General features: G+C 41.7%; 1 protein-coding gene across 3 annotated transcripts in view; it reads left to right on the top strand.

Moving 5' to 3' along the window:
* The window catches only part of SLC25A26 (solute carrier family 25 member 26), a 223,078-nt gene that overhangs the window by 22,552 nt on the left and 176,736 nt on the right, over nucleotides 1-23,790 (top strand). For 2 of the 3 annotated variants that reach the window (XM_066245901.1, XM_066245898.1), the window contains 2 exons: nucleotides 21,921-22,025; nucleotides 23,159-23,206. The exons of the other annotated variant lie outside the window; for it this stretch is intronic. In XM_066245901.1, the coding sequence (XP_066101998.1) occupies nucleotides 21,921-22,025; nucleotides 23,159-23,206 (153 nt within the window). The remainder of the gene's footprint in view (nucleotides 1-21,920; nucleotides 22,026-23,158; nucleotides 23,207-23,790) is intronic. 3 annotated transcript variants of the gene reach the window in all.

Below are 23,790 nucleotides of genomic sequence, written 5' to 3'. Positions count from 1 at the left end.
AGTGTTGTCCCAACATTCTGAAGTTGTGGGTTTGATCCTCAGTCAGTACACATGTAAGAATCAACCAGTGATGTCATGGAAAAACAGAATGAGTCAATATGTCTCTCTAAAAAAAGAAAAAGAAGAAAAAAAAAATTTAATCCCCCCCCCCCCAAAGAATTTAAACTGATATAATGAGGTAGGGCAAATGAGAGCAATTAGGTTACTGATGTTAATGATACATCTTTTTATTTTTAGAAAATTCTGTGTATTTTAGTATATTAATATTTGTAACTGATATTTTAAAATATGGAAGCCCTTCCAATATTCTGTGTGTGATCCATTGGGCACAGGTGCTATAGGTAGAGTTTAGTTAGGAAACGAGAAGAAATATACAATTCTAGGACATGCTTGTCTTTATTGGGTCTCTTAGGATTTCCATAGACTCTTAGGTGGGAAAACCTGATGTCAGATACCTTTTTATAGTTTCTGTGATGCCTTGAGAAACTTAGGAGATTTTTTTTTTATAGGGACAGAGAGAGACTCAGATAGAGGGATAGATAGGGACAGACAGACAGGAACGGAGAGAGATGAGAAGCATCAATCATCAGTTTTTCGTTGCGACACCATAGTTGTTCATTGATTGCTTTCTCATATGTGCCATGACCGCGAGCCTTCAGCAGACTGAGTAACCCTAGCTTGAGCCAGTGACCTTGGGTCCATGTTAGTGCGCTTTTTGCTCAAACCAGATGAGCCACGCTCAAGCTGGCAACCCCGTGGTCTTGAACCTGGGTCCTTCCGCATCCCAGTCCGACGCTCTATCCACTGTGCCACCGCCTGGTCAGGCCTTAGGAGAATTTATCAACAGTGGGTAAACATCTCTTGATGTTGACTTTTTTTTTAACAGTTTTTGAAGTATCTTCTTTTTAATTTTTTATTTATTAATTTTAGAGAGGAAGGGAGAGAGACAGCGAGAGAGAGAAAGAGAGATTAATTTGTTATTCAACTTATTTATACATTCATTGGTTGATTATTGTATGTGCCCTGACTGGGAGTTGAACCCGCAACCTTGTCGTTTTGGGACAATAATCTAACCAACTGAGCTACCCAGATAGGGCTTCTTGATACTAACTTAAAAACATTTTTTAAAACTTATTTATTGATTTTAGCGAGTGAGAGAGAGACAAGAACATCAATCTGTCCCTGTATGTACTCTGACCAGGGAATGGAACTGGTAACCTCTGTGCTTTGGAATGATGCTCTAACCAGCAGAGCTATTCAGCCAGGGCTTTTGATATTGACTTTTATTTTGTAATTTTTAAAAATGTTTTTAAAAATTTTTTCAGTTTTTATTTTTATCTTTTATTCATATTCAGTATTCTGCAATATGACAGGAGAAGGGAGATTTGCTTTTTTTTTCTTTTTTATAAATAAATTATTATTTTAATGGGGTGACATCAATAAATCAGGGTACATATATTCAAAGAAAACATTTCCAGGTTATCTTGTCATTTAGTTCTGTTGCATACCCATCACCCAAAGAGAGATTGTCCTCCGTCACCCTCTATCCCGGTGTTTCCCAATGTGGGGTCCACGCCCCACAGGGAGGCAATTCGATAGTTAAGGGGGGCAATTTGAAAATGAACTCGACACGACTTTAACTCTTTCGCCCCGGGCCATTTAAATGCAATGCTAGATATCAGTGCCAAATTTAACAAAAAATGCAATTCTTAAATAATTGCGGTAAATAATTATTAAGTATAATTTCGTTTGACGAGACCAAAATATCAGCTGGGTGATTGGCGTCGTCAAGTAAACTTCGTCCTGGGTTCACCGCGGAGCGTGCCGTCTGCCGCGGGGAACCCCGGACATTTTAAAAACTCGCTAAACAACGCAGTTATTCTCACCTAATTGGCCCATCGCAACTTCTGTAGTGTTTCACATCATTCAGTTGGTGTTAATTTGAAATGTCAGTCAAAACTGTTGTAAAAGCTCGTTGATTTAATAAATATACATATATATTGTATAGATATAATTGGTAAGTATTTGATTTTATTTTTGTCAATATTAAACTCTTTATTAAGTACTTCGTGCATCAGGGCTAGAAAGCACTAATATTTTATAAATATTATTGGGGCTATAATAGTGCATGCACGACAATTTTAATTTTAGAAGCATAACTTTCCAGAAAATTTTGTCAAGTGGAAAAAATATAGATACCTTTTGATTTGCAGTGGTAGTGTAGTAAATGTGTTATATACATTTAAATAAATATGAATTTTTAGTATACGTTTACTCTATGTCACATTGAATATATTTTAACACATATTTTAATATTAGTTTTTAATTGATCTTAGTTTTATTATAGCCCATAGTAAAATGAGTGGTGCAAGCAAGAAAAAAACTCGTCAATATTCGGAGGAATATTTAAAATTTGAGTTCATACCCGCTGGTCACGATGAGCGGATTCCTTTTTGTCTTGTATGCCAGCAATGCTTGATCAACGAATCAATGAAACGAGGTCGTCTTGAGGCGCATTTGAAGGCGAAACATAGTGCTCATATATATATATTTTTTTGTATTTTTCTGAAGCTGGAAATGGGGAGAGACAGTCCGACAGACTCCTGCATGCGCCCGACCGGGATCCACCGGGCACACCCACCAGGGGGAGACGCTCTGCCCCTCCGGGGCATCGCTCTGTTGCGACCAGAGCCACTCCAGCACCTGGGGCAGAGGCCAAGGAGCCATCCTCAGTGCCCTGGCCATCTTTGCTCCAGTGGAGCCTCGGCTGCGGGAGGGGAAGAGAGAGACAGAGAGGAAGGAGAGGGGGAGGGGTGGAGAAGCAGATGGGCACTTCTCCTGTGTGCCCTGGCCGGGAATTGAACCCGAGACTTCTGCACGCCAGGCCGACACTTTACCACTGAGCCATCCAGCCAGGGCCATAGTGCTCATATTAATTCAGATTTGAGTTACTTTAAAACTTTAAAGAAAAATTTTGAAAAAAGAACAACATTAAAGTCTCTATTTACTGCTCATACTTCAACTAATAATCGTGTTCTTGAGGCTAGTTATCAAATTTCTTTATTCATCGCTAAAACTGGAGAAAATCACACTATAGGACAGAATTTAATAAAACTGTCAATATCAGCATTTTTTAAAACGGTTCTTGAAAAAGATGACAAAGATGTAAAAGCTATGCCACTCAGTGACAATCCTGTTAGCAGAAGAATAGATGAAATGAGTGAGGATATTGAAAAACAACTTACTGAAAAGCTGAAAACAAGAAAATTCTTGCAAATGGATGAATCAACTTTGAGAGACAGTGAGGCAGTATTGATAACTTACATAAGATATATTGATAAAGGACATTTTGCTGAAGAAATGTTGTTCTGTAAAAGATTAGAAAGCACCACTACCTCCAAAGATATATATAATAAGCTAAAAAACTACTTAGATGTCAATGATATACCAATGAAAAATATAATATCTTGTGCTGCAGATGGTGCTCCCAATATGATGGGCAAGAAAAATGGCTGCTTAAAATTGATGAAAGATGCGAATCCAGAAATGAATCTTGTGCATTGTGTTATTCATAGGGAAAACTTGGTAGCTAAAAACATCTCGCCTATTCTGAGTGAAGTATTACATACAGTAATAAAGTGTGTTAATGCTATTAAAGCTAGTGCCAAATGTGAGCGTCTTTTCAAGCTATTTTGTGAAGAACAAAATGAAGACCATGTGAGACTTTTACTTCATACTGAAGTAAGATGGCTATCTAAAGGAAACTGTTTGAAAAGATTTATGGAACTGTTTGATACTCTTAGTGATTTTTTAAGCAACAAACCTGAAATGAAGTATCTGTTAACAATAGATGGTAAAGCATTTGTGAGTTATTTAGCCGATATCTTTGAAAAACTAAATATATTAAATAAGCAACTTCAAGGAACAAATAAAACTCTTGTCGATGCAAAAGCAAAGATATTTGGTTTCATTACCAATATTGAGTTATGTCAGAAACATATTAACAACAAAAACTTGAAACAGTTTCATTGGCTCCAAAAATGTGAAGTAACTGATACCGCTTTACTTGTTATTGTCAATCATTTGAATATTCTATCGGCTGATTTAAAAGAAAGATTTTCTGATATAAAACAAATTGATTTCCCAACCTGGGTGATGCAGCCAATGTTAGTGGATTTGTCTGATATATCAAGTATGCAGTATCAAGAAGAACTCGTAGAATTGCAAAATGATGAGTCAGTTAAAGCTTTATTTAATATCAAAGGAGCGATGGCATGGCTTTGTGAGGAAACAGAAATCAAATACCCAAATTCAACCAAATGTGCAAGAAAACTATTGCTACCGTTTCCATCTTCATTTTTAGCTGAATGTGGATTTAGTGCTGTAAATGATTTACTGGTAAAAAAAAGAAATCGGCTGGATATAACACAACGTGGAGACTTGAGACTAAAGCTAACCAAATTGGAACCTAATATAAAATCTCTGTGCAGCAAGCATCAAGCACAAGGATCACACTAAATTAAAATAATAAATTAATATAGAAAAATCTGTATTAAAATTATTTGGAATTTAAATTTCTGTTTTTCATTATATGTTTTGAAATTTTACTTACTGTGTTTTGTTAACAATTTCATAGTGATTTCTTCCTAGAACCTATCATTTATGTTTATTAAGTGAACAAATCAATTTTTTAATGTTAAAAATTATGTATGTTACATGGGGGGGACATAAAAATTTTAGAAAGGTTAAGGTAGGGCATGGCACAAAAAAGGTTGGGAAACACTGCTCTATCCAGTTTTCTTTGTACCCCTCCCCCTCCCCCTCCCCCTCTCCCTCCTCCCCTCCCCCCACCCCCCGTAACCACTCCACGCCTGTCCATGTCTCTTAGTCTCGTTTTTATGTCCCACCAATGTATGGAATCCTGCAGTTCTTGTTTTTTTCTGATTCACTTATTTCACTCCGCATACTGTTATCAAGATTCCACCATTCTGCTGTAAGTGATCCGATGTCATCATTTCTTCTAGCTGAATAGTATACCATGGTGTATATGTGCCCCATCTTCTTTATCCAGTTTTCTATTTTTTTTTTACAGTGATTAAAAGCCTTTAAGCAAATTCTTGGCCAATACATCAAGAATCCATAAGAGAGTAGTGTCCTTAACATGTTTACCAAGTCCAAGTTGGGCCCATCACCATGCCAAATCCCTGAAAAATGCAACCCAACCACAGTTCAGTCTGTTAGGAACTGTCACAGGGAGCAGGAGTCCAGAAAAGTCCACATCCAGGAAAAGTCCTCATGGCACTGGAATTGTTGTCACCATTCTATACTTTGCAGCTCATGGCCACGTCCCAGTGACCGCTGCTTCTAGCTGGTAATGATTCAGGTAGACTGGAAAAGCCATTTGCAGCATGCGTGGATATGGAGCTTCTATTCTCTGCCTGGAGAGATGAGACCAGGTTGCTTTTCCCTGGAGCTCTGCGACTGTGGCATGGTAAAGAGAACCTTGGGATACACTAAGCAGTCTCGGTGTGGCTTCTTCAGTGTTCCTTGGTTGAAGAGTCCTCTTAGTTTAGTCCAAAGTTGGTTTTTCCAGATGATAGTTCATAAAATTAGTTTGTAATCCACTTTGGTTCTGGGAGGTAGTTGTTGGTACGTCCGCCTACTCCAGCACCATCTTGTCTCTGATATTGACTTTTAAATTGATTTTAATTCAGTTACAGTTTAGTATGCTGAAAAGATTGTCAAATGTAGGAAATGTGCAAATGATGGTTCTGATGCCCCAAGTTATCTTTGAATTTTCTTTAACAACTTCCTGAAGCCATTCAATATCAGTTTTCTCAGGAAACACTCAAGAAGTATATATACTACTTTCCTCTTTCAGTAACTTATTTCAGTTTCATGGAGCGTAAACTTTTGATTTCGGCATCATACAAGTGCTAAAAACAAGAGATAGAAATGGTTGAGTTTAGGAGAAACAAATTTTCATAGGTAGAATAAGATGGAATAGAAAACTAAAACATACACAGCTCTCAGTGGTCAGAGAGGCTTAAAGACCTAAAGAAAATAAATAGATAATTTGTTGCAATATATAACATTTACTTTGATGTAAGATCATGTTACAGATTTCTTAGAAACAATACCTTAGGAACGGGTCCACAATTCCTTTTTTTTTTTTTTTTTTTTAAGCAACTAAGCCTATGAAAGAAACTTAGAAACAGAAGAACGCTACCACAATAACTATTCCCTGGAGCAGATGCTTGATTACAACTTAATGACAAATCAATAAAACTATAAGCACACCTTCTGCCTGATACTTATAATTTGGAATACAGCAAATGGATCAAATAAGATCTAATATGTCACAACAGTAAGAAGAGTCCCCCATTTGTGCTATGTTTATTAGGAAGTTTGCTGTACCAGATTTCTAAATGGTCAGGGCAGGTTTCCTTTAACATAACAGATGCTATAACATTACAGTGGTAGTGATTTTTTTTAAGGCTTTAAGATTTGACTTTCCCCAGGTCTTAACCAACTCTTGGCCTTAGTTCCTGTAGTTTTGAGAAATGAAGGATCATTGAGATTCCTTTGCAGCCAGAAGCAGCCCTGTGGATTTACTGTGCACACAGGTGACATGCCCTCACCACCATGGACGCTGGTAGACCGCTCTTTCTGGTCCCATTCTCATCTGGGTATGAGAAAGCAGGAAAGTGTGTTCATACCATGTTTTTTTTTTTTTTTTTTTTTTTAATTTTTTTAATTTTATTTATTTATTTTTACAGAGGCAGAGATAGACAGGGACAGACAGACAGGAACGGAGAGAGATGAGAAGCATCAATCATCAGTTTCTCGTTGCCCCTTGCGACTTCTTAGTTGTTCATTGATTGCTTTCTCACATGTGCCTTGACCGCGGGCCTTCAGCAGACCGAGTAACCCCCTGCTGGAGCCAGCGACCTTGGGTCCAAGCTGGTGAGCTCTTTGCTCAAGCCATATGAGCCCGCGCTCAAGCTGGCCACCTCGGGGTCTTGAACCTGGGTCCTTCCGCATCCCAGTCCGACGCTCTATCCACTGCGCCACCACCTGGTCAGGCTCATACCATGTTTTATAAGTGCTTTTCTGCAAGTGTGGCCCAAGGAGCACCTACTCTTTTTTCTTTCTTTTTTTTAGTGAGAGAGGGAGAGGGACAGACAGGAACAAACACAAAGGGAGAGGGATGGGAAGCATCAACTTGGAGTTGCAGCAGTTTAGTTGTTCATTGATTGCTTTCTCATATGTGCCTTGACCAGGGGCTCCAGCTGAGCCAATAATCCCTTGCTTAAGACACTGACCTTGGGCTCAAGCCAGCGACCATGGGGTCATGTCTATGATCCCACGCTCAAGCCATCAGACTCTGTGCTCAAGCTGGTGAGCCCTGACTAAAGCCAGTGACCTCAGGGTTTCAAACCTGGGTTCTCAATGTCCTAGGCCGATGTTCTATTCACTGCACTACTGCCTGGTCAGGCAAGGAGCACCTACTTTGGAATCAGTTGTCTGGGTAGCAAGTTACAAATAAAGATTTTTGGAGATAGCACCAGGGGTCCTTAATTTAAACAGGATTCCTAGATGGTTCTGATGCTCTGATTTAGGAATACAAACAATTTAATTTATAGTCCTGTAGGAAATATTATCATGGAATTGGCTTGGCAGTCCAGTACATAAAAATATTTTATTGGTGCAGGACATGAGGACTGCCATATGCTGAACAGAAGTGTGATTCTTTTGTCTTCTCAGAGTTACGTGCTTTAGACCAGTGGTCCCCAACCTTTTTTGGGCCACGGACTGGTTTAATGTCAGAAAATATTTTCACGGACTAGCCTTTAGGGTGGGACGGATAAATGCACAAAATAAAATTATGCAACCGGCGTAAAAACTGTGGTATTTTTAAATATAATTGTCAAACTTATGAGATAAGCATCAAGAGTGAGTCTTAGACGGATGTAACAGAGGGAATCTGGTCATTTTTAAAAAATAAAACAGGCCCTAGCCGGTTGGCTCAGTGGTAGAGTGTCGGATAGGCATGCGGGAGTCCCGGGTTCGATTCCTGGCCAGGGCACACAGGAGAAGCGCCCATCTGCTTCTCCACCCCTCCCCCTCTCCTTCCTCTCTGTCTCTCTCTTCCCCTCCTGCAGCCAAGGCTCCATTGGAGCAAAATTGGCCTTGGGCGCTGAGGATGGCTCTGTGGCCTCTGCCTCAGGCGCTAGAATGGCTCTGGTTGCAGCAGAGCGACGCCCGGATGGGCAGAGCATCGCGCCCTGGTGGGCGTACCGGGTGGATCCTGGTTGGGCGCGTGCGGGAGTCTGTCTGACTGACACCCCGTTTCCAGCTTCAAAAAAAATACAAAAAGGGCCCTGGCCGGTTGGCTCAGCGGTAGAGCGTCGGCCTAGCGTGCGGAGGACCCGGGTTCGATTCCCGGCCAGGGCACACAGGAGAAGCGCCCATTTGCTTCTCCACCCCTCCACCGCGCCTTCCTCTCTGTCTCTCCCTTCCCCTCCCGCAGCCAAGGCTCCATTGGAGCAAAGATGACCCGGGCACTGGGGATAGCTCTGTGGCCTCTGCCTCAGGTGCTAGAGTGGCTCTGGTCGCAACATGGCAACGCCCAGGATGGGCAGAGCATCGCCCCCTGGTGGGCAGAGCGTCGCCCCAGGGTGGGCGTGCCAGGTGGATCCCGGTCAGGTGCATGCAGGAGTCTGTCTGACTGTCTCTCCCTGTTTCCAGCTTCAGAAAAATGCAAAAAATAAAAAATAAAAAAATAAAAAAAAAGGAAAAAAAAATAAAACATCGTTCAGACTTAAATGTAAGTTATTTATTCTTTCTCTGTGGACTGGTACCAAATGGCCCATGGACTGGTACCAGTCCGCAGCCGGGGGGTTGGGGACCACTGCTTTAGACCTCCCCAGCACCCTCATTTAATAAACTGGCGAGTCCTGGAGGGTGGAGCACACTCAGTGGAGGTGGGTTTGAAGACAGCACTTGTGCGTCCGGCTCCTCGTTTTCTTCAAGGCCATGCCGTTGGGGAGCCTCAGGGCTGAAGGCAGTTGGTGCTTCAGTTCAGTGGCTCTAGCAGCGAGCAAGGTCACTGGACCTCCTTTGTCCTGTAGTCAATTCGGGGGCTGGCTGGGTGCCAGCAAATTGTTTTATTCTGTTTCCCCATAGAATTGGCTGCCGGATTACTGGCTGCGCGATGCTGTCTGTCAGGAGTGTTTGTGGCCACAGCACACAGTTTCCCTTATCACAGCAGTTTCCCTACTGGGGAGTCTAGCTATTTTTCATTATGCTGTTTATATCTTATTTTAAAATGTTTTAATAGTATTTTTCATGATTTTTACTGTCTTTTTCTAAGAACTGAACAAGATAATAGAAGGATTGATAACTTTTGAAATGTGGTATATCTTTTGAAATAATCATGTTAGATTTTGAATACATCCACATAGGTTGACTTCCACCTGCAGCTGTGGGGATGCTTGGCCTGACTCTGGGTTGGTTGTACAGCTGAGTCTGGGAGATTAGGGAGAAGGTACACCATTGCCTTGAGGTGTCGTGTGGTTATTCCATCAGGAGGAAAGCTCATGGGAACGCGTAGGTGGAAACTGCTAGTGCTTAGAGATGGTGGAAGCAGAAGTGTACAGATACTGCTGGGAAACTTGTTGTACAATTAGAAGCTGAAAGCAAACTGTCAGATACTAACTCAGGGGTCCTCAATCTTTTTACACAGGGGGCCAGTCCCTCAGACCGTTGGAGGGCCGGACTATAAAAAAAAACTATGAACAAATCCCTATGCACACTGCACATATCTTATTTTAAAGTAAAAAAACAAAACGGGAACAAATACAATATTTAAAATAAAGAACAAGTAAATTTAAATCAACAAACTGATCAGTATTTCAATGGGAACTATGGGCCTGCTTTTGGCTAATGAGATGGTCAATGTCCGGTTCCATATTTGTCACTGCTAGCTGTAACAAGTGATATGACGCACTTCTAGAGCCGTGACACGTGCATGCCCCGTCACCGGAAGTAGTACTGTACGTGAGCAACACCTTGCTTTGCGGCGCTGCCACATACAGTGCTCCTATCACTGACCACCAATGAAAGAAGTGCCCCTTCTGAAAGTGCAGCGGGGGCTGGATAAGTGGCCTCAGGGGGTCGCAGTTTGGGGACCCCTGTACTAACTGCATTCCAGTGGGCGGTTTTCTGATGCATGTAAGGATATGCTTGTGCTGAGGGGCCTTCGCTTGTACCACTGTTCAGTTTTCAGTGTGCCCGGGAACCTTTTCTCACTTAGGGACATTAAGTACATGTGAGGAAAACAGCTGTGTTAGGCTTGCTCACTGGTTTCCTGGCTGCAAGCAAGCATTTTGCATGGTTAGTGCGTGAGCACATGGCAGAAAGCCCTGTGTGTGCCTCTATGGAAAGCTGTGGGTGCTTTTCCTCGGGGACGATTCTCCCAGATCGCTCTCCCTGATCTGGGAGATACAGTTCCCTGATTTGCTCAGTGGCAAGGGTGAGGGGCAGTTTTCCTGATCTCTTGTCCTCCACTGCAAAAAGCACTTTCCTTTGCTTATTTGCTCTCCTGTCTCTGTGAACCTCCAATAAATAGGTAATGGGCCAACGCTTTCCAGCTCCACAGTTTCCCTATGGTTTACCCGAATCCAGTGTGAACCTGCCTGGCCTCAGCCACCAGCATTACAGTACATAAGGCAGGCAGACTTTTAATTTCTTATTAGAAACCCCGAACAAAGAATAATACCCAAATTTATCTCAGAAAGATGAAAAATAACTGCTTTGCATTGCCATCTCTACCGTCTTTACTTTCTGCTTTCTTCACTCAGACTCTTCGATTCCTTTTATGTTGGCTGCTTTGTTCAGCTCTGTAGTATCTTCTGCCGCTCTGCTGCCCGTAGCTGGTGGTGTGGATTTAAACCTAAGTCCTTCCTGTGTTCTGGTCATTGAGGAAAAACAACAAGGGAGACACTGCTGTGAACAGGCTTGCAGTCCAGAAGTGGAGATGGGCATGTGAACGTGTGAGTACACCAGAGTGTGACAGGTGTTTCAGAAGAGTAAGGACAAGGTACAGTGAGAGCCTGAGAGAAAGAAGTGTAATGCGGGTGGCCAAGGCCAGGCAGGTTCACGTGGGATTCAGGCAGATGATAGAGGAACTGCAGAGCTGGAGAGCGGTGGGCCATTCCCGTTTATTAGAGTCTGTCTCGCAACAGAGGATGAGCAAAAAGGCAGGGAAAACCACTTCTCCCAGCAGCAGGTGAATGAACAGCAAAATGGTCCCTGACAGTGGTGGGCAAGCGATCTGCAAGCCACCCAAGGGAAAGCACTTGTAGCCTTACAAAAACTATACACACGTGGTGCTGCCATGTGCTCACGCACTAATCATGCAAAGTGCAAGCGAGCAAGCCTAACAGAGCTGTCTTCCCAACACTGATTGGACTGAAGTGGGCCGAGGGGTGTTGCCTCAGCAAGGGCCTGGTAGAACAGCTAATCCTTGAGCTGCATTTTAGAATGCGATTGATAGCTGTGTTGGTGCAGGGTGGGTATTGGATTTATGGAAAGACCTCGTTAGACACTTGCATGTTCCAAGTGGAGCCCAGGTGTGGCTGGGTCATTATGAAATGAGGTGGGAAGTGAATGGTTGGGGACACCTAGAGGCCTTCAGCTGCTACAGTGAAGATCTGGCTGTTGCCCTGGAAGGGCTGAACAAAAGCACGCCATGGGTTGGCATTTTAGGGGCATCGTCTGGCAGTGGTGTGGAGGTGGACATGGTGTGGAAGGAGGAGACTGTTCCAGAAATCCCCAGACAGACGGCTGATCTGAGCCTCCACCAAGACCGGGGATGCAGAGGGAGGATGTGAGTTCAGAAGTTAAAGAGGTAGAATTGGCAAAAGAGATGGCAGTGTTCTTTGCAGAGCCCTTCCAACAGCATTTTGTCAGTGCCAGTGGCATCACGGACGCCTGTGTTAGAATGCTGTGTCCTTGCTGTGCACATGCCTACATTCTCCAGTGGAATCTGCTGACTTCAGTAAGCACCCCTCGTGTGCCCACTGTCTTGGCTGCCTGAGCCTGAGCTTGAGCCAAGCCTGAGCCTGAGCCTGTGCCTGAGCCTAGGTCTGCGCCTGAGCCTGAGCCTGGGTGTGTGCCTGAGCCTGAGCCTGCGCCTACATCTGAGCCTGAGCCTGTGCCTATGCCTGAGCCTGTGCTTGAGCCTGTGCCTGAGCGAACATGCAGGAAGGGGAAGGAGAGAGAAGATAGGGCCTGGACTGACCATGTGCATTGATGACCCATTTCTTTTCTTTTTCTTTTTCTCTTTCTTTTTTCCTCCCTCCCTCCCTCCCTCCCTCCCTCTCTCCCTCCCTGACTTCCTTCCTGACTTCTTTCCTCCCTCCCTCCCTTCTTTTCCGAGTGAGAGGAGGGGAGGTAGAGAGACAGACTCCCACATGTGCCCTGACCAGGATCCACTTGGAAACCACTGTCTGGGGCCAGTGCTTTGCCCATCTGGGGCTAATGCTTGCAACCAAGCTATTTTTAGCACCTGAGGCCAAGGCTCCCCAGAACCATCCTTGGCACCCAGGCCAATGTGCTCAAACCAATAGAGCCATGGCTGCAAGAGGGGAAGACAGAGAGAAGGGGTCTGGGGAAGGGTGGAGAAGCTAATGGTCACCTCTTTTGTGTGCCCTGACAGGAATTAAACCCGGGACATCCACACACTGGGCCGATACTCTACCCCTGAGCCACTGGCCAGGGCCAGCCCATTTCATTTAAAGAATAAGCATGAGTGTGCTTGCTGAGAGATTTTTCAGGAAGGCTTTTATAAAGGACCAGTTTACCCTCTCCTTCCAGTTTCCTAATGACCTCCTCTGACACATTTCAAATTGTTTTGTTTTATGGACTTGCTTTTTTTTCCCCATAATGTAGCATGCAGCATTTGTTCAGATTGTATTGATTCATGATCTAGGAAGGTGCATTTCACTGACTGTCTTATTTAGTTAGTGGACGAGAGGCAAAGGACGCTCTGCGTTGGTGAGGAGTATCAGTTCATGGAACACAAATAAGTTCAGCTTTATAGAAACAATGAATATGATTTTTATGTGGGATGAAGAAGTTGAAGAAACCATTTCAAGCCACAAGAGTGGCTTATTTGGTCAGTTATTGCCACTACATTGTAAATGGAAAAACTGACTACTACTCTCCAAGGACCAAACCACTAATGTTAAGGTTTGCTACTTTTGTGCACATCTGCATTTGCCAGTGACAAACCTTTGCTCTTTAATATTAAGCTTGGTAGCATAAGGAATTGAATGCTACTGTCACAGATTTGCTTTGATTTGTAATTATATACTGTCAACCTTAAACAACAAAGGCTATTGAGCAGCAAATGAGTTTACTTGGGAATAGCAGAGGAATTGCAATTTGGGACATGCAAACCATGGTGAACCACAGGCAAGTTTGAAGAGACAGAGGAGAGTCAGCTTTTATTGGGTCCCTGGAGGAAGGTGCAGAGGGTTGGGATTTTTTTTTCTTCATTTTAAAATGTGTTGATTTAATTACATTTATTGAATTAACGTTGAAATAACATTCTATAAGTTTCAGGTGTACAATTATATGATACATCATCTGTATATTGCATTGTGTGCTCACCACCCAAAGTTTTGTCTCCTTCTGTTACCATATATTTGGCTCCTTTTAACCTCGTCCCCTCTGATAACCACCATACTATTGTCTGTGAGGTTTATTTATTTATTTGTTGCATTGTTTTTATACTACATATGAGTGAGATCATATGTTTTTTGTCCTTTTCTGTCTGACTTATTTCACTTAACTATGTTGTCAAAAATGGTAATATTTCTCGGCCTAGCGTGCAGAGGACCCGGGTTCGATTCCTGGCCAGGGCACACAGGAGAAGCGCCCATTTGCTTCTCCACCCCTCCGCCGCACCTTCCTCTCTGTCTCTCTCTTCCCCTCCCGCAGCCAAGGCTCCATTGGAGCAAAAATGGCCTGGGCGCTGGGGATGGCTCTGTGGCCTCTGCCTCAGGTGCTAGAGTGGCTCTGGTTGCAACATGGCAACGCCCAGGATGGGCAGAGCATCGCCCCCTGGTGGGCAGAGCGTCGCCCCTGGTGGGCGTGCCAGGTGGATTCCAGTCGGGCGCATGTGGGAGTCTGTCTGACTGTCTCTCCCTGTTTACAGCTTCAGAAAAATGCAAAAGAAAATGCAAAAAAAAAAAAAAAAAGGTAATATTTCATTTTTTATGTCTGAGTAGTATTCCATTGTATATATGTTCCACATCTTTATCCAATCATTTGTCGAAAGACACTTCGGTTGTTTTTATGTCTTGGTTATTGTGAATAGTTTGTCATGAACATAGGGCTACATATAATATTTATGAATAAGTGTTTTAAAATTTTCTGGTTAGGTACCTAGAAGAAGGATTGCTGGGTCATATGGTAGTTTTGTTCTTTGGAACCTCCATACCATTTTCCATAGAGGCTGTAACAGTTTTTTACCAGCAGTGTTGAAAGGTTCCCTTTTCTCCACATCCTTCCCAATAATTGTTACTTCTTCTCTTACTGACTAGCCATTTTAACAAGTGTGAAGTAGTGTCTTATGGTTTTGATTTGCATTTTCTTTATCGCAAGTGAGGTTGATTTGCATTTTCTTTTCATGTATCTGTTGGCCGTCTGTTTGTCTTCCTGGGAAAAGTATTTGTCCAGGTCTTCTGCTATTTTTTAATTGAATTTTTGTTGTTGTTGAGTTGTATGAGTTCTTTGTATATTTTATCAGAGGCGTAACTTGCAAATATCTTCTCCCGTTCAGTTGGTTGCCTTTTTGTTTTGTTGATGGTTTCTCTTGCTCTGCAGGAGCTTTTTAGTTTGGTGTAGTCCTATTTGTTTATTTTTGCTTTTACTTCCCTTGCTGTTTGGGTCAAATTCATAGTTCATTTCTGTTAAGGAAAGGTACAAAAGTAAAAAAAAGCCATCTGAGGCTTACCTCTTGGGATGTGTGAAATTAAGTGGACAACTTTTAGGCACAGGAACTAATAGACGATGCAATTACTTTTGTGGAGAATATAACTTTCTTTTTAGCTTATCAAGACATTAGTCTTGTCAGGCAAGAGGCTAATACCTACAAAATTAATTTTTTTATCCCTATTGTGATTTGTATACATGGAAAGTGTAAGGTCGGTGGATGATGGGGGATGGTCATGTGGGGAACCCAGACCTGTGAACTTTGGCTAGGACTGCCCACAACCAGGCGTGCCAGAAGAAACTTCCCAGGAGTCCTTTGGGAAAAAGCGGCTATCTGCCAGCCAGTGAGATTTCACCACGTCATATTAGCTCGACCACCCTGGGGACCCTTTAAATATCTCCCACACAGGTCACCCCTTGTGACTTCCTTGTCCTCCATCTTTCCTCTGGGCCAGGGAACCTCGTCGGGCGGGATGTACTCTGTACTCAGTAAAGCCTTTTGTTATTCCACACTTTGTGGCTCTGGCCCCTTCCTTCTTTCTCGGTGGGGAAAAATACCTTACACAAAGAGTCTTATAAGGAAGAAAAGCATGACGAACTTATGTGCCAGTATCAGTGGATAAAATTTAAACTCTAAGGAGGGTACATTAGGATTGATAAATTACTGCTGTAGTTTTATCAACAGCAGTGATTCCATTTGTAACCAGAAGATGGCAGAATAGATACATGTATATACTGTTCGGTTCTAGGGTTTCAATTTTAAATGGCGGTGTAGAAAGATATATTCGGTATTCTTCATTTGGGATCCCGCTTTCTAGAAATAATTTTGGGAATCATTCAAAATTGTGGAATAAAATGCAAGTAAGTCAACTGCATTTCAGAAATCTTCAGAGTGCCATGAGTTTGCTGTCTCTGTTTCTTTTTTATTCATTTGCCACATTGAGTTTTCTCTGCAAAGGCTAAAGCATCTTTTTTGCTTTTTACTTTGATTGGAACTATTCAGCTTATTTCTATTGACCTTAATATAGATTTACCTGTTTAATCATTAAGAATTGGCTGATATTAAACCTTGAATCTTCAAGTTCATTAAATGTGTGTAAATATGATACACATTTTTGAAGAACAGTTCTGGAGGTGTTAAAGATTTGGGTTTTGTCCTTGCTCCCTAAGTAGCTCTCTTACCTCCAGTAACTTCCACAATCTCAGATTAATTTATATATAAAATGTTAATATAATTAGCTTCTAATATCAAAGGAATACTTACAGGTTGTTAAGTTTCATAAAGAAAAAGCTTAAATCAGGTAATTTTTTGTGAACTATGTTGAAATAGTTGGGAGATAGAAGATACAATGTTAATATAAGGTACTATTATCTCCTGTGCTGCTGAAGTCGCTGTAGCTTTTTCCTTTTAAGACACTTAATCTTATGACTTGTAGTTTTGCGTTTTGGTGTTTAATAGATACTAAAGATTTAGTTCAACAATCCATGCAAAAATAAATAAGCACATCAAAAGTTTTACTTATGTCAAAGGAAGAAAAAACTAGGTAGCAGCTTCATTAATATAAACAATTTTAAATCTAAAGTTTGTTAAATTTTTGGTAAGCTTAAACCTAATGGGGCCAGTGTTACATGTCAATGTTGATAAAAGATGGGGACGTGCATTTGCTTTATTGAAAACCTTAGTTTTCTTGTCCTTTGATAGAATTAAAAAATATACACACACTTGGTTTTAATGAAAATGCCACCATTCCTGTTTGAAGGGCTCATACCGAGCCCCAGGTTTATGAGGAAAGTGCACTAAAGAATGGGCTGAGCAGGGGCCTGCATGTGATGCTGCTGCCTTTATTTCCTTCACAGAATGTAGCACTGTAATGTGCTTTTGTTCTTGTGCAGTGAAATATTCTGCTGTAACTCCTATTCAAGTCAAGGAAAGATCAGAGTTAACAGAAAACCAAATGGGAGGCAGCAGCATTGCTGGAGGAAATAGAGGCATTGCTTTGTGGCCTCTCTCCCATGCCAGAAGTGCACACCATGGAAGTCCGGAAGCCATGCTGGGTGCTTTGTGCCCCTTGTGCTAGTTTGATTGTTTTTCATCTGAGAACCTTTTCAAAGCTTTTCCTCTGCGTCTGTATTTTTAAGAAGTAAAAACAATCATGTAAGAACATGGCAGGTTATGAAGCATGAAGTTCCATAAATATTTATGCCAATTCACAAAAGTAGATGGTTCCTATTTTCTTGACATATTGGGGTCATTTTTCACTCTTGACCTCTTGAATTGAAAAATACAAAGAATTAGTGTATCCTTTCCTTTTTTTCTTTGTTTAGTTTCATGTCTTTAATGAATGTTAGATGCTGGGTGCTGCCCTGATAGGCTCATGTCAGTTTCACAGCTCTTTGTTTTCTGTCCTAGTTTTAGAAGGGTGAACTTTAAAGTTTACTCTTATCAAAAGGAACATAATTTATACTGAATTTTAGACCTTAGTGGATAGGTGTTTAATCTGTTTTTGTGTGTGTTATTCTCACTGAATTAAAAATAAGTATTTCCCTGCCTGACCAGGCAGTGGCGCAGTGGATAGAGCGTTGGCCTGGGATGCTGAGGACCCAGGTACAAAACCCCAAGGTTGCTGGCTTGAGCACAGGCTCTCCAGCTTGAGTGCAGGGTTGCTGGCTTGAGTACTGGATCATAGTTATGACCCCATAGTCGCTGGCTTGAGCCCAGTGGTTGCTGGCTTCAAGCCCAAGGCCACTAGCTCTTCTGGAGCCCCCCCCCCGCCCAGTCATAGAACCTGTGAGAAAGCAATCAATGAACAACTAAGGTACCACAACGAAGAATTGATGCTTCTCATCTCTCTCCCTTTCTGTTTGTCCTAGTTTGTCCCCCCAACCCCCACTAAATAAAGATAAATAAATGTTGACCCTGGTCAGGTAGCTCAGTTAGTTAGAGCATTGTCCCAGTATACCAAGGTTGAGGGTTCAATCCCTGGTCAGGGCACATAAAATAATCAGCCAGTGAATGCGTAAATACATGGTACAACAAATTGATTTCTCTCTCTCTGTCTCTAAAAATTGGTAAAATAGAATAACAAATGCTCCTTTGTCAAGTCTAATTGGTAGGTTGCCTAGAAAAGCATACATTAAATTAGCCCTTTTGTGTCCTGGCTGGTTGGCCAGTGGTAGAGCGTCGGCCTGGCATGCAGGAGTCCCAGGTTCGATTCCCGGCCAGGGCACACAGGAGAAGTGCCCATCTGCTTCTCCACCCCTCCCCTTCTCCTTCCTCTCTGTCTCTCTCTTCCCCTCCCGCAGCTGAGGCTCCATTGGAGCAAAGTTGGCCCGGGCACTGAGGATGACTCTGTGGCCTCTGCCTCAGGTGCTAGAATGGCTCTGGTTTCAGCAGAGCGATGCCCCAGATGGGCAGAACATCGCCCCCTGGTTGGCATGCCGGGTGGATCCCGGTCGGGCGCATGCGGGAGTCTGACTGCCTCCCCGTTTCCAACTTCAGAAAAATACCAAAAAAATAAATTAAAAAAAATTAGCCCTTTTGTTTTGTTTTCTCATTCAAAATCTTTTAGCCCACAGCAAATATTTTTGTCCTTTGATACTATGTTGAAAAGACTTAGGAAGTAATAATATGTGTTCATGGTAGAGAATTTAGAAAATGTAGGTAGGCAGAAAAGAAGAAGCCTCACCTTAATCCCACTCCATTTTTCCTGGTCTTTATATAACTGTATGTATAAGCAGTCTATTCAATATAAAGAAAAAGTATATATTTAAAAAATTCTGGAGTAAGGTCATTTTTATGGAAATTATTGATTTTCGGTGTCATTCTTCCTCTTGGGTAGAATAACATAAAATGATACAAAAATAGTGGATACAATTTTATTTGCCTTTTATACGTAAATAAAATGAAGGGAAAATACAGTAGAGAGATTTCTACCCCCACTCAGTGGTTTCATAAGATTGATGCTATTTTCTTCTTGCCCTCATAGTGTTTATGGTATAGTAGAAGAGAAAACATATTTAAAATACTCTGATGTAAATTAATAAGTAAAAAATGTCAGGTAAGATAGTTTATTTTGGGAAATAAGAATAAGGAGGAAATTACTTGGAGAATAAAGAATCGTTTGAATTTAAGAATAAAAGGTATAATTGGAGAACATTAATAATTATTGAAATCAAGACTTAAAAGGATATCATAAAGATTTCTTGACCAAGTCAATTAAGAAAAATTAGATTCAGGAAGGCCAAGGGAATGCTTGAGAGCTTACTTTCAGAGCGGGGTCTACAGTCTGTGTCTGAAGACCCTCAACAAACCACAGCTCATCCCCTCCTGGAGGTGAACCCTGAGGAGTTCAGATGTAGGAAATGGCGCCCTTGGCTGAGGGCCCCCTGGGCAAAGGGAGAGATAGTCACAGCAGGGCAGGCAGGGGCCGGGAGCCCTGACTCCCTTTTCCATAGCCCCTGGGGTCTTCATATATTATCTCATCTCTTTCCTAGATTGTTGTTAACTTCTACCTTGCTGTTAACACTTTCCCCATCCAATGTGCAGATGTTTACCATCTTAAATAAAACAAGACAAAAAGCTGCCTTTAACTATGAACCAATCTCTGGATGTTTTAGCCCACTTCCTGTAGCTCCTGCCCTGGCCCTCCATTGAAACAATTCTGACGAATTCTTTTAAACCTCATGTACACTGCTTGAGGTTCTTGACCAGGCATGGCCAACATACAGCCCGCGGGCCGCATCCGGCCTGCATAAAGAGTTTATGTGGCCCGCGATTAAATTTTTAATACCTATTATCCACTACTTTAAAATATCAGCTACTCAGAAGCGGAAGTGTCTTTGATTATTGGAAATTGATATATTTAAGAAGACAGTGATACACGGAAAAGAATTCTCCGTGTGACTAATTTAGGGTTAACTTCCAATAATTGGTTCAATGGATTCGCGATACTTCATTTTTTAAAAAAATGCTATTATAAAGATTTACAACTTTTGTACTCGTCTGTACTCGATATGAACTGTTTGATGTTTAGCGGCGATGTGAAACTCACGTTCTTTTAGGTGGAGTTTGCCAGTGTGCACCCAAGGTCAAACAATTCGTTATTTTTGTGGTCAAGTGTGCTGAACCAAGTGGCATTGTAGCACAGACAATAGCTGCAGTTGATAACTGAAAACGTGTCCAGGCTGTTTGTAAAACGAAATAATTGTTTGTTTTTTTTTGTATTTTTCTGAAGCTGGAAACGGGGACAGTCAGACAGACTCCCGCATGCGACCAACCGGGATCCACCTGGCACGCCCACCAGGGGGCGACGCTCTGCCCACCGGGGGTGATGCTCTGCCCCTCCGGGGTGTTGCTCTTTTGCGACCAGAGCCACTCTAGCGCCTGGGGCAGGAGCCATCCCCAGCGCCCAGGCTATCTTTGCTCCATTGGAGCCTCGCTGTGGGAGGGGAAGAGAGAGACAGAGAGGAAGGAGAGGGGTGCTTCTCCTGTGTGCCCTGGCCGGGAATCGAACCCGGGACTTCTGCAGGCCAGGCCGACGCTCTACCACTGAGCCAACCGGCCAGGGCCGAAATAATTGTTTTATTTGCGATATAACACCTTCAAGCTCATTCTATTAATTAAATATTGTTTTGATTGATTGCGATACAGTTTGGATATTTATATGGCATGCAATTATAATTTTATTAAAAAATATATTTTTTTAAATGTATATTTAAATTTTTTTCACTCACATTTATTCATAAACAAATTACATAATAAAATTTTGTTTACTTAAATGAATCATTTTTGTATTTAACATTTTTTAATTTTAATATTTTGTCCGGCCTGTGAAAAAAGTTTTCTTTTAATCTGGCCCAGGGGCAGAAACTGTTGGCCACGCCTGTTCTTGACCCATTGCTCTACAAATCTCCATTTGCTACTTCTGTCTGCCTTCAATATCAAGTGCAATTCTTGGCTGCTTGTGTTCGAAATTGATCTTGGGTAACTGTGGAAAAAAGATTCTTTTCGGGGAGGAGGGGAGATTGACAGACACTATTAAGTTGCCTTCCCCTTCTTACTTGTCAACAGGATGTTAATTTGGTTTGGTGGTGGTAGTGCCCCTAACCCTCTGCTAGATCTACATTTTCTCAGCTATCCTAACAGGGTGGCCATTTCACACGTGCAAGTCAACACTGCTTTGGGGGGCATCAAGGAGCAAAAAAGGAGGAGATCTGTTCATCTTGCCTTTGACCCAGTTGTATGATCAGTTGTGTGAGAAAGTTGGCATCTCATGAAGGATGATGTTAGAATTAGTCAGGTGTGAGTATGGACCAGTCAGAACCTATGTCACCTTGAATGCTAGAGCAGGGTCTGACTGCCTTGAGTTACTCCTCAGTTGTTTGATGGGGAGATCTAGGGTGCTAGGGCTGGAAGCTGGTTGAGGCTATAGGGGGTGAGCAAAAGAGTTAGGGGGCAACCTACTGATGAGCAGTCTCGTTTCTACCAACATATGCATTAGTTCCAGTAAAGCAAAGGCACTGCTGATTGGATCATTCTTTCATCGGTCGTGTTTGAAATGGCTGTCATGTGACCAGATGCTGTTCAGTCAGTGCTGGGGATTCCACATGAGTAAATGTGCTTCTTGCTTAAGGGCTGATGGACAGATGTGCTTGGACCAATGTGGCGGGAGGTGGGAGGTTCTCTGTGGAACAAGGGAGGGAAGGTTTTTGTCTGCTAAAACAACGCATGTCCATTAAGGGTTCTAAGTGTTTTAGGTTAAAACAAAAACGAACAAAACAAAACAAAAAACAACCTTTTGACATCTTGCACTAAGACTATACATTATACTTTATCACAATTTTTGCTAATAAAAATTTTCAGTTTGCCTAGCAGTTACTTCTTTTTTAGGATTACTTAAATTTATATATTTTAGGTTGCCTGCCTGATTCGAGTTCCTTCTGAAGTAGTTAAGCAGAGGGCACAGGTTTCTGCTTCTTCGAAGACATCTCAGATTTTCTCTAACATCTTATATCAAGAGGTGAGATGTGTTTTTAAGTCCTCTCTTTTTTCTTTATGGAGAAAGATTTTGTAGAAGCTGATATGAACACTGTGAGTCTCATAGCAGGAGTCCTAGAAGAGACCTTAATGCTAAATTTAATGTCCAGTTATAGGAATTTTTATGCTAAGATTGTCATTGTCTTTCCTGTATTGGTTTTAGAAGTTTTATTTTTGAAATTTCTAAACACACTGTCACCGGGATGTGTGTGCAGCCTGCATTATAATCACCCCACAGTTATTTTGTGACCAGACATGGAATCAACAGTAAATATGTACAATGGATGAAGCTATATTAAAACATCAGTACAGAATTTGATGGCCCATAGAAGAGAAGTCAAGTAATGGGCTGATAAACCACAACGTTTATATCAAAGTGTATCTCCTCTTTTACTGGTTACTGTTGAGCTGTGGGATCAGAAATCGTTCCTGCTGGTGATGGGACTTAGAACTATTGAGCTACTGCTTCTTCAGAGATTTTACATAAGTCTTTAAAAAGTTAAAAAATATATATATTTTTTACAGAAGTTAATCACATAGGAATTTGAGTCTTGGTTTTTAAAAAAGTTATTCTTAATGGTCCCTGTGTTAACTTGGTAAGGAGATACAGAGTATTTAATTGTATGAGTGAGGTCAACCCAGTAGAGGGTCCCTGTTGAATCATGTGGGTGGTGAAGTCGATAATAAGCCATGGCTTGTCCAGAGGTGTTTATCACAATTGAGAGGTTATTAATGAATTTCTGTTGTCTTCTGATTGAAACTGTGAAATGTAATTATGTTTTCATATGAAAAAATAATCAACATTTTGTATGCATTTGCTCTTAGAATGTATTTATTTAATTTAAAGCATTTCAAGTATTCTTTTCTAGAGAAGGAATATTGAAAGCAACTAAAGCTAAATTAATATGAAATCAGTTTTATTGTTAAGAGATTTTCCCATTTTAAAGGGAGCTGACCTGAGCTTATATACGTTAGGCCAGTGAGAACCTTGAACTTCTTCCAGAACTGTGATCATTGTGAACGTGTTAAACACAGACTTTAGAGAAGGTTCATGTGCTTTGTTCAGAATGTCATCCTGAAATCTCTGCTGTTCTGTCTTCCTTTTGTTTGTTTCAGGGTGTCCAAGGATTGTATCGAGGCTACAAAAGCACAGTTTTAAGAGAGGTAACTAACTTCATTTTCAGTATTGAGGTACAAAAACAATATACTTTGTTCAGTAAATTTATTTGGAGAAACTGGTTTAAAAATTTTAAAAAGGACTTTATGATCACTTAGAAACAATTCCCCCATTGATTTGAGGGGGGGAAGGAGAGGAGAGGGAAAAGCATCAGCTCGTTCCACTCAGTTTCATTTAGTTCTGCACTCTTTGGGTGCTTCTTCCATGAGCCCTGACTGGTGATGGAACCTGTGACCTTGGTGGTTGGGACAGCTTCTAGCCACTGAACAACCCAGCCAGGGCCATTATGACCTCTTTTTAAAACACTCTTTAGTCTTGTCTTGGTTTTTAACACCTAACAGACGGCTTGAATGAATGGCTGCTGAGTGAGTAGTCTCAGTGGCTGGAGTGGCCCACCCTGTAGCTTCACGGTGATTCCAGAGTGGTAGGTAGGTGTGCGTGGTAGCTGAAGTTTTGGGAAATGGCTGGGAGGGGTAAGATACTAAGTTGATACTCTAATACACACTTTGTGAAAAATTGGTCCTGAAAAGAACACTTGAAGAGACAAAGTGTCTCAAAAGCCTGTATCATG

The sequence above is a fragment of the Saccopteryx bilineata genome, chromosome 10, assembly GCF_036850765.1.
Source record: "Saccopteryx bilineata isolate mSacBil1 chromosome 10, mSacBil1_pri_phased_curated, whole genome shotgun sequence".
NCBI classification, from domain to species: domain Eukaryota; kingdom Metazoa; phylum Chordata; class Mammalia; order Chiroptera; family Emballonuridae; genus Saccopteryx; species Saccopteryx bilineata.
The sequence above is the reverse complement of the archived record's forward strand: the minus strand, read 5'-3'. Positions and strand labels throughout refer to the sequence as shown.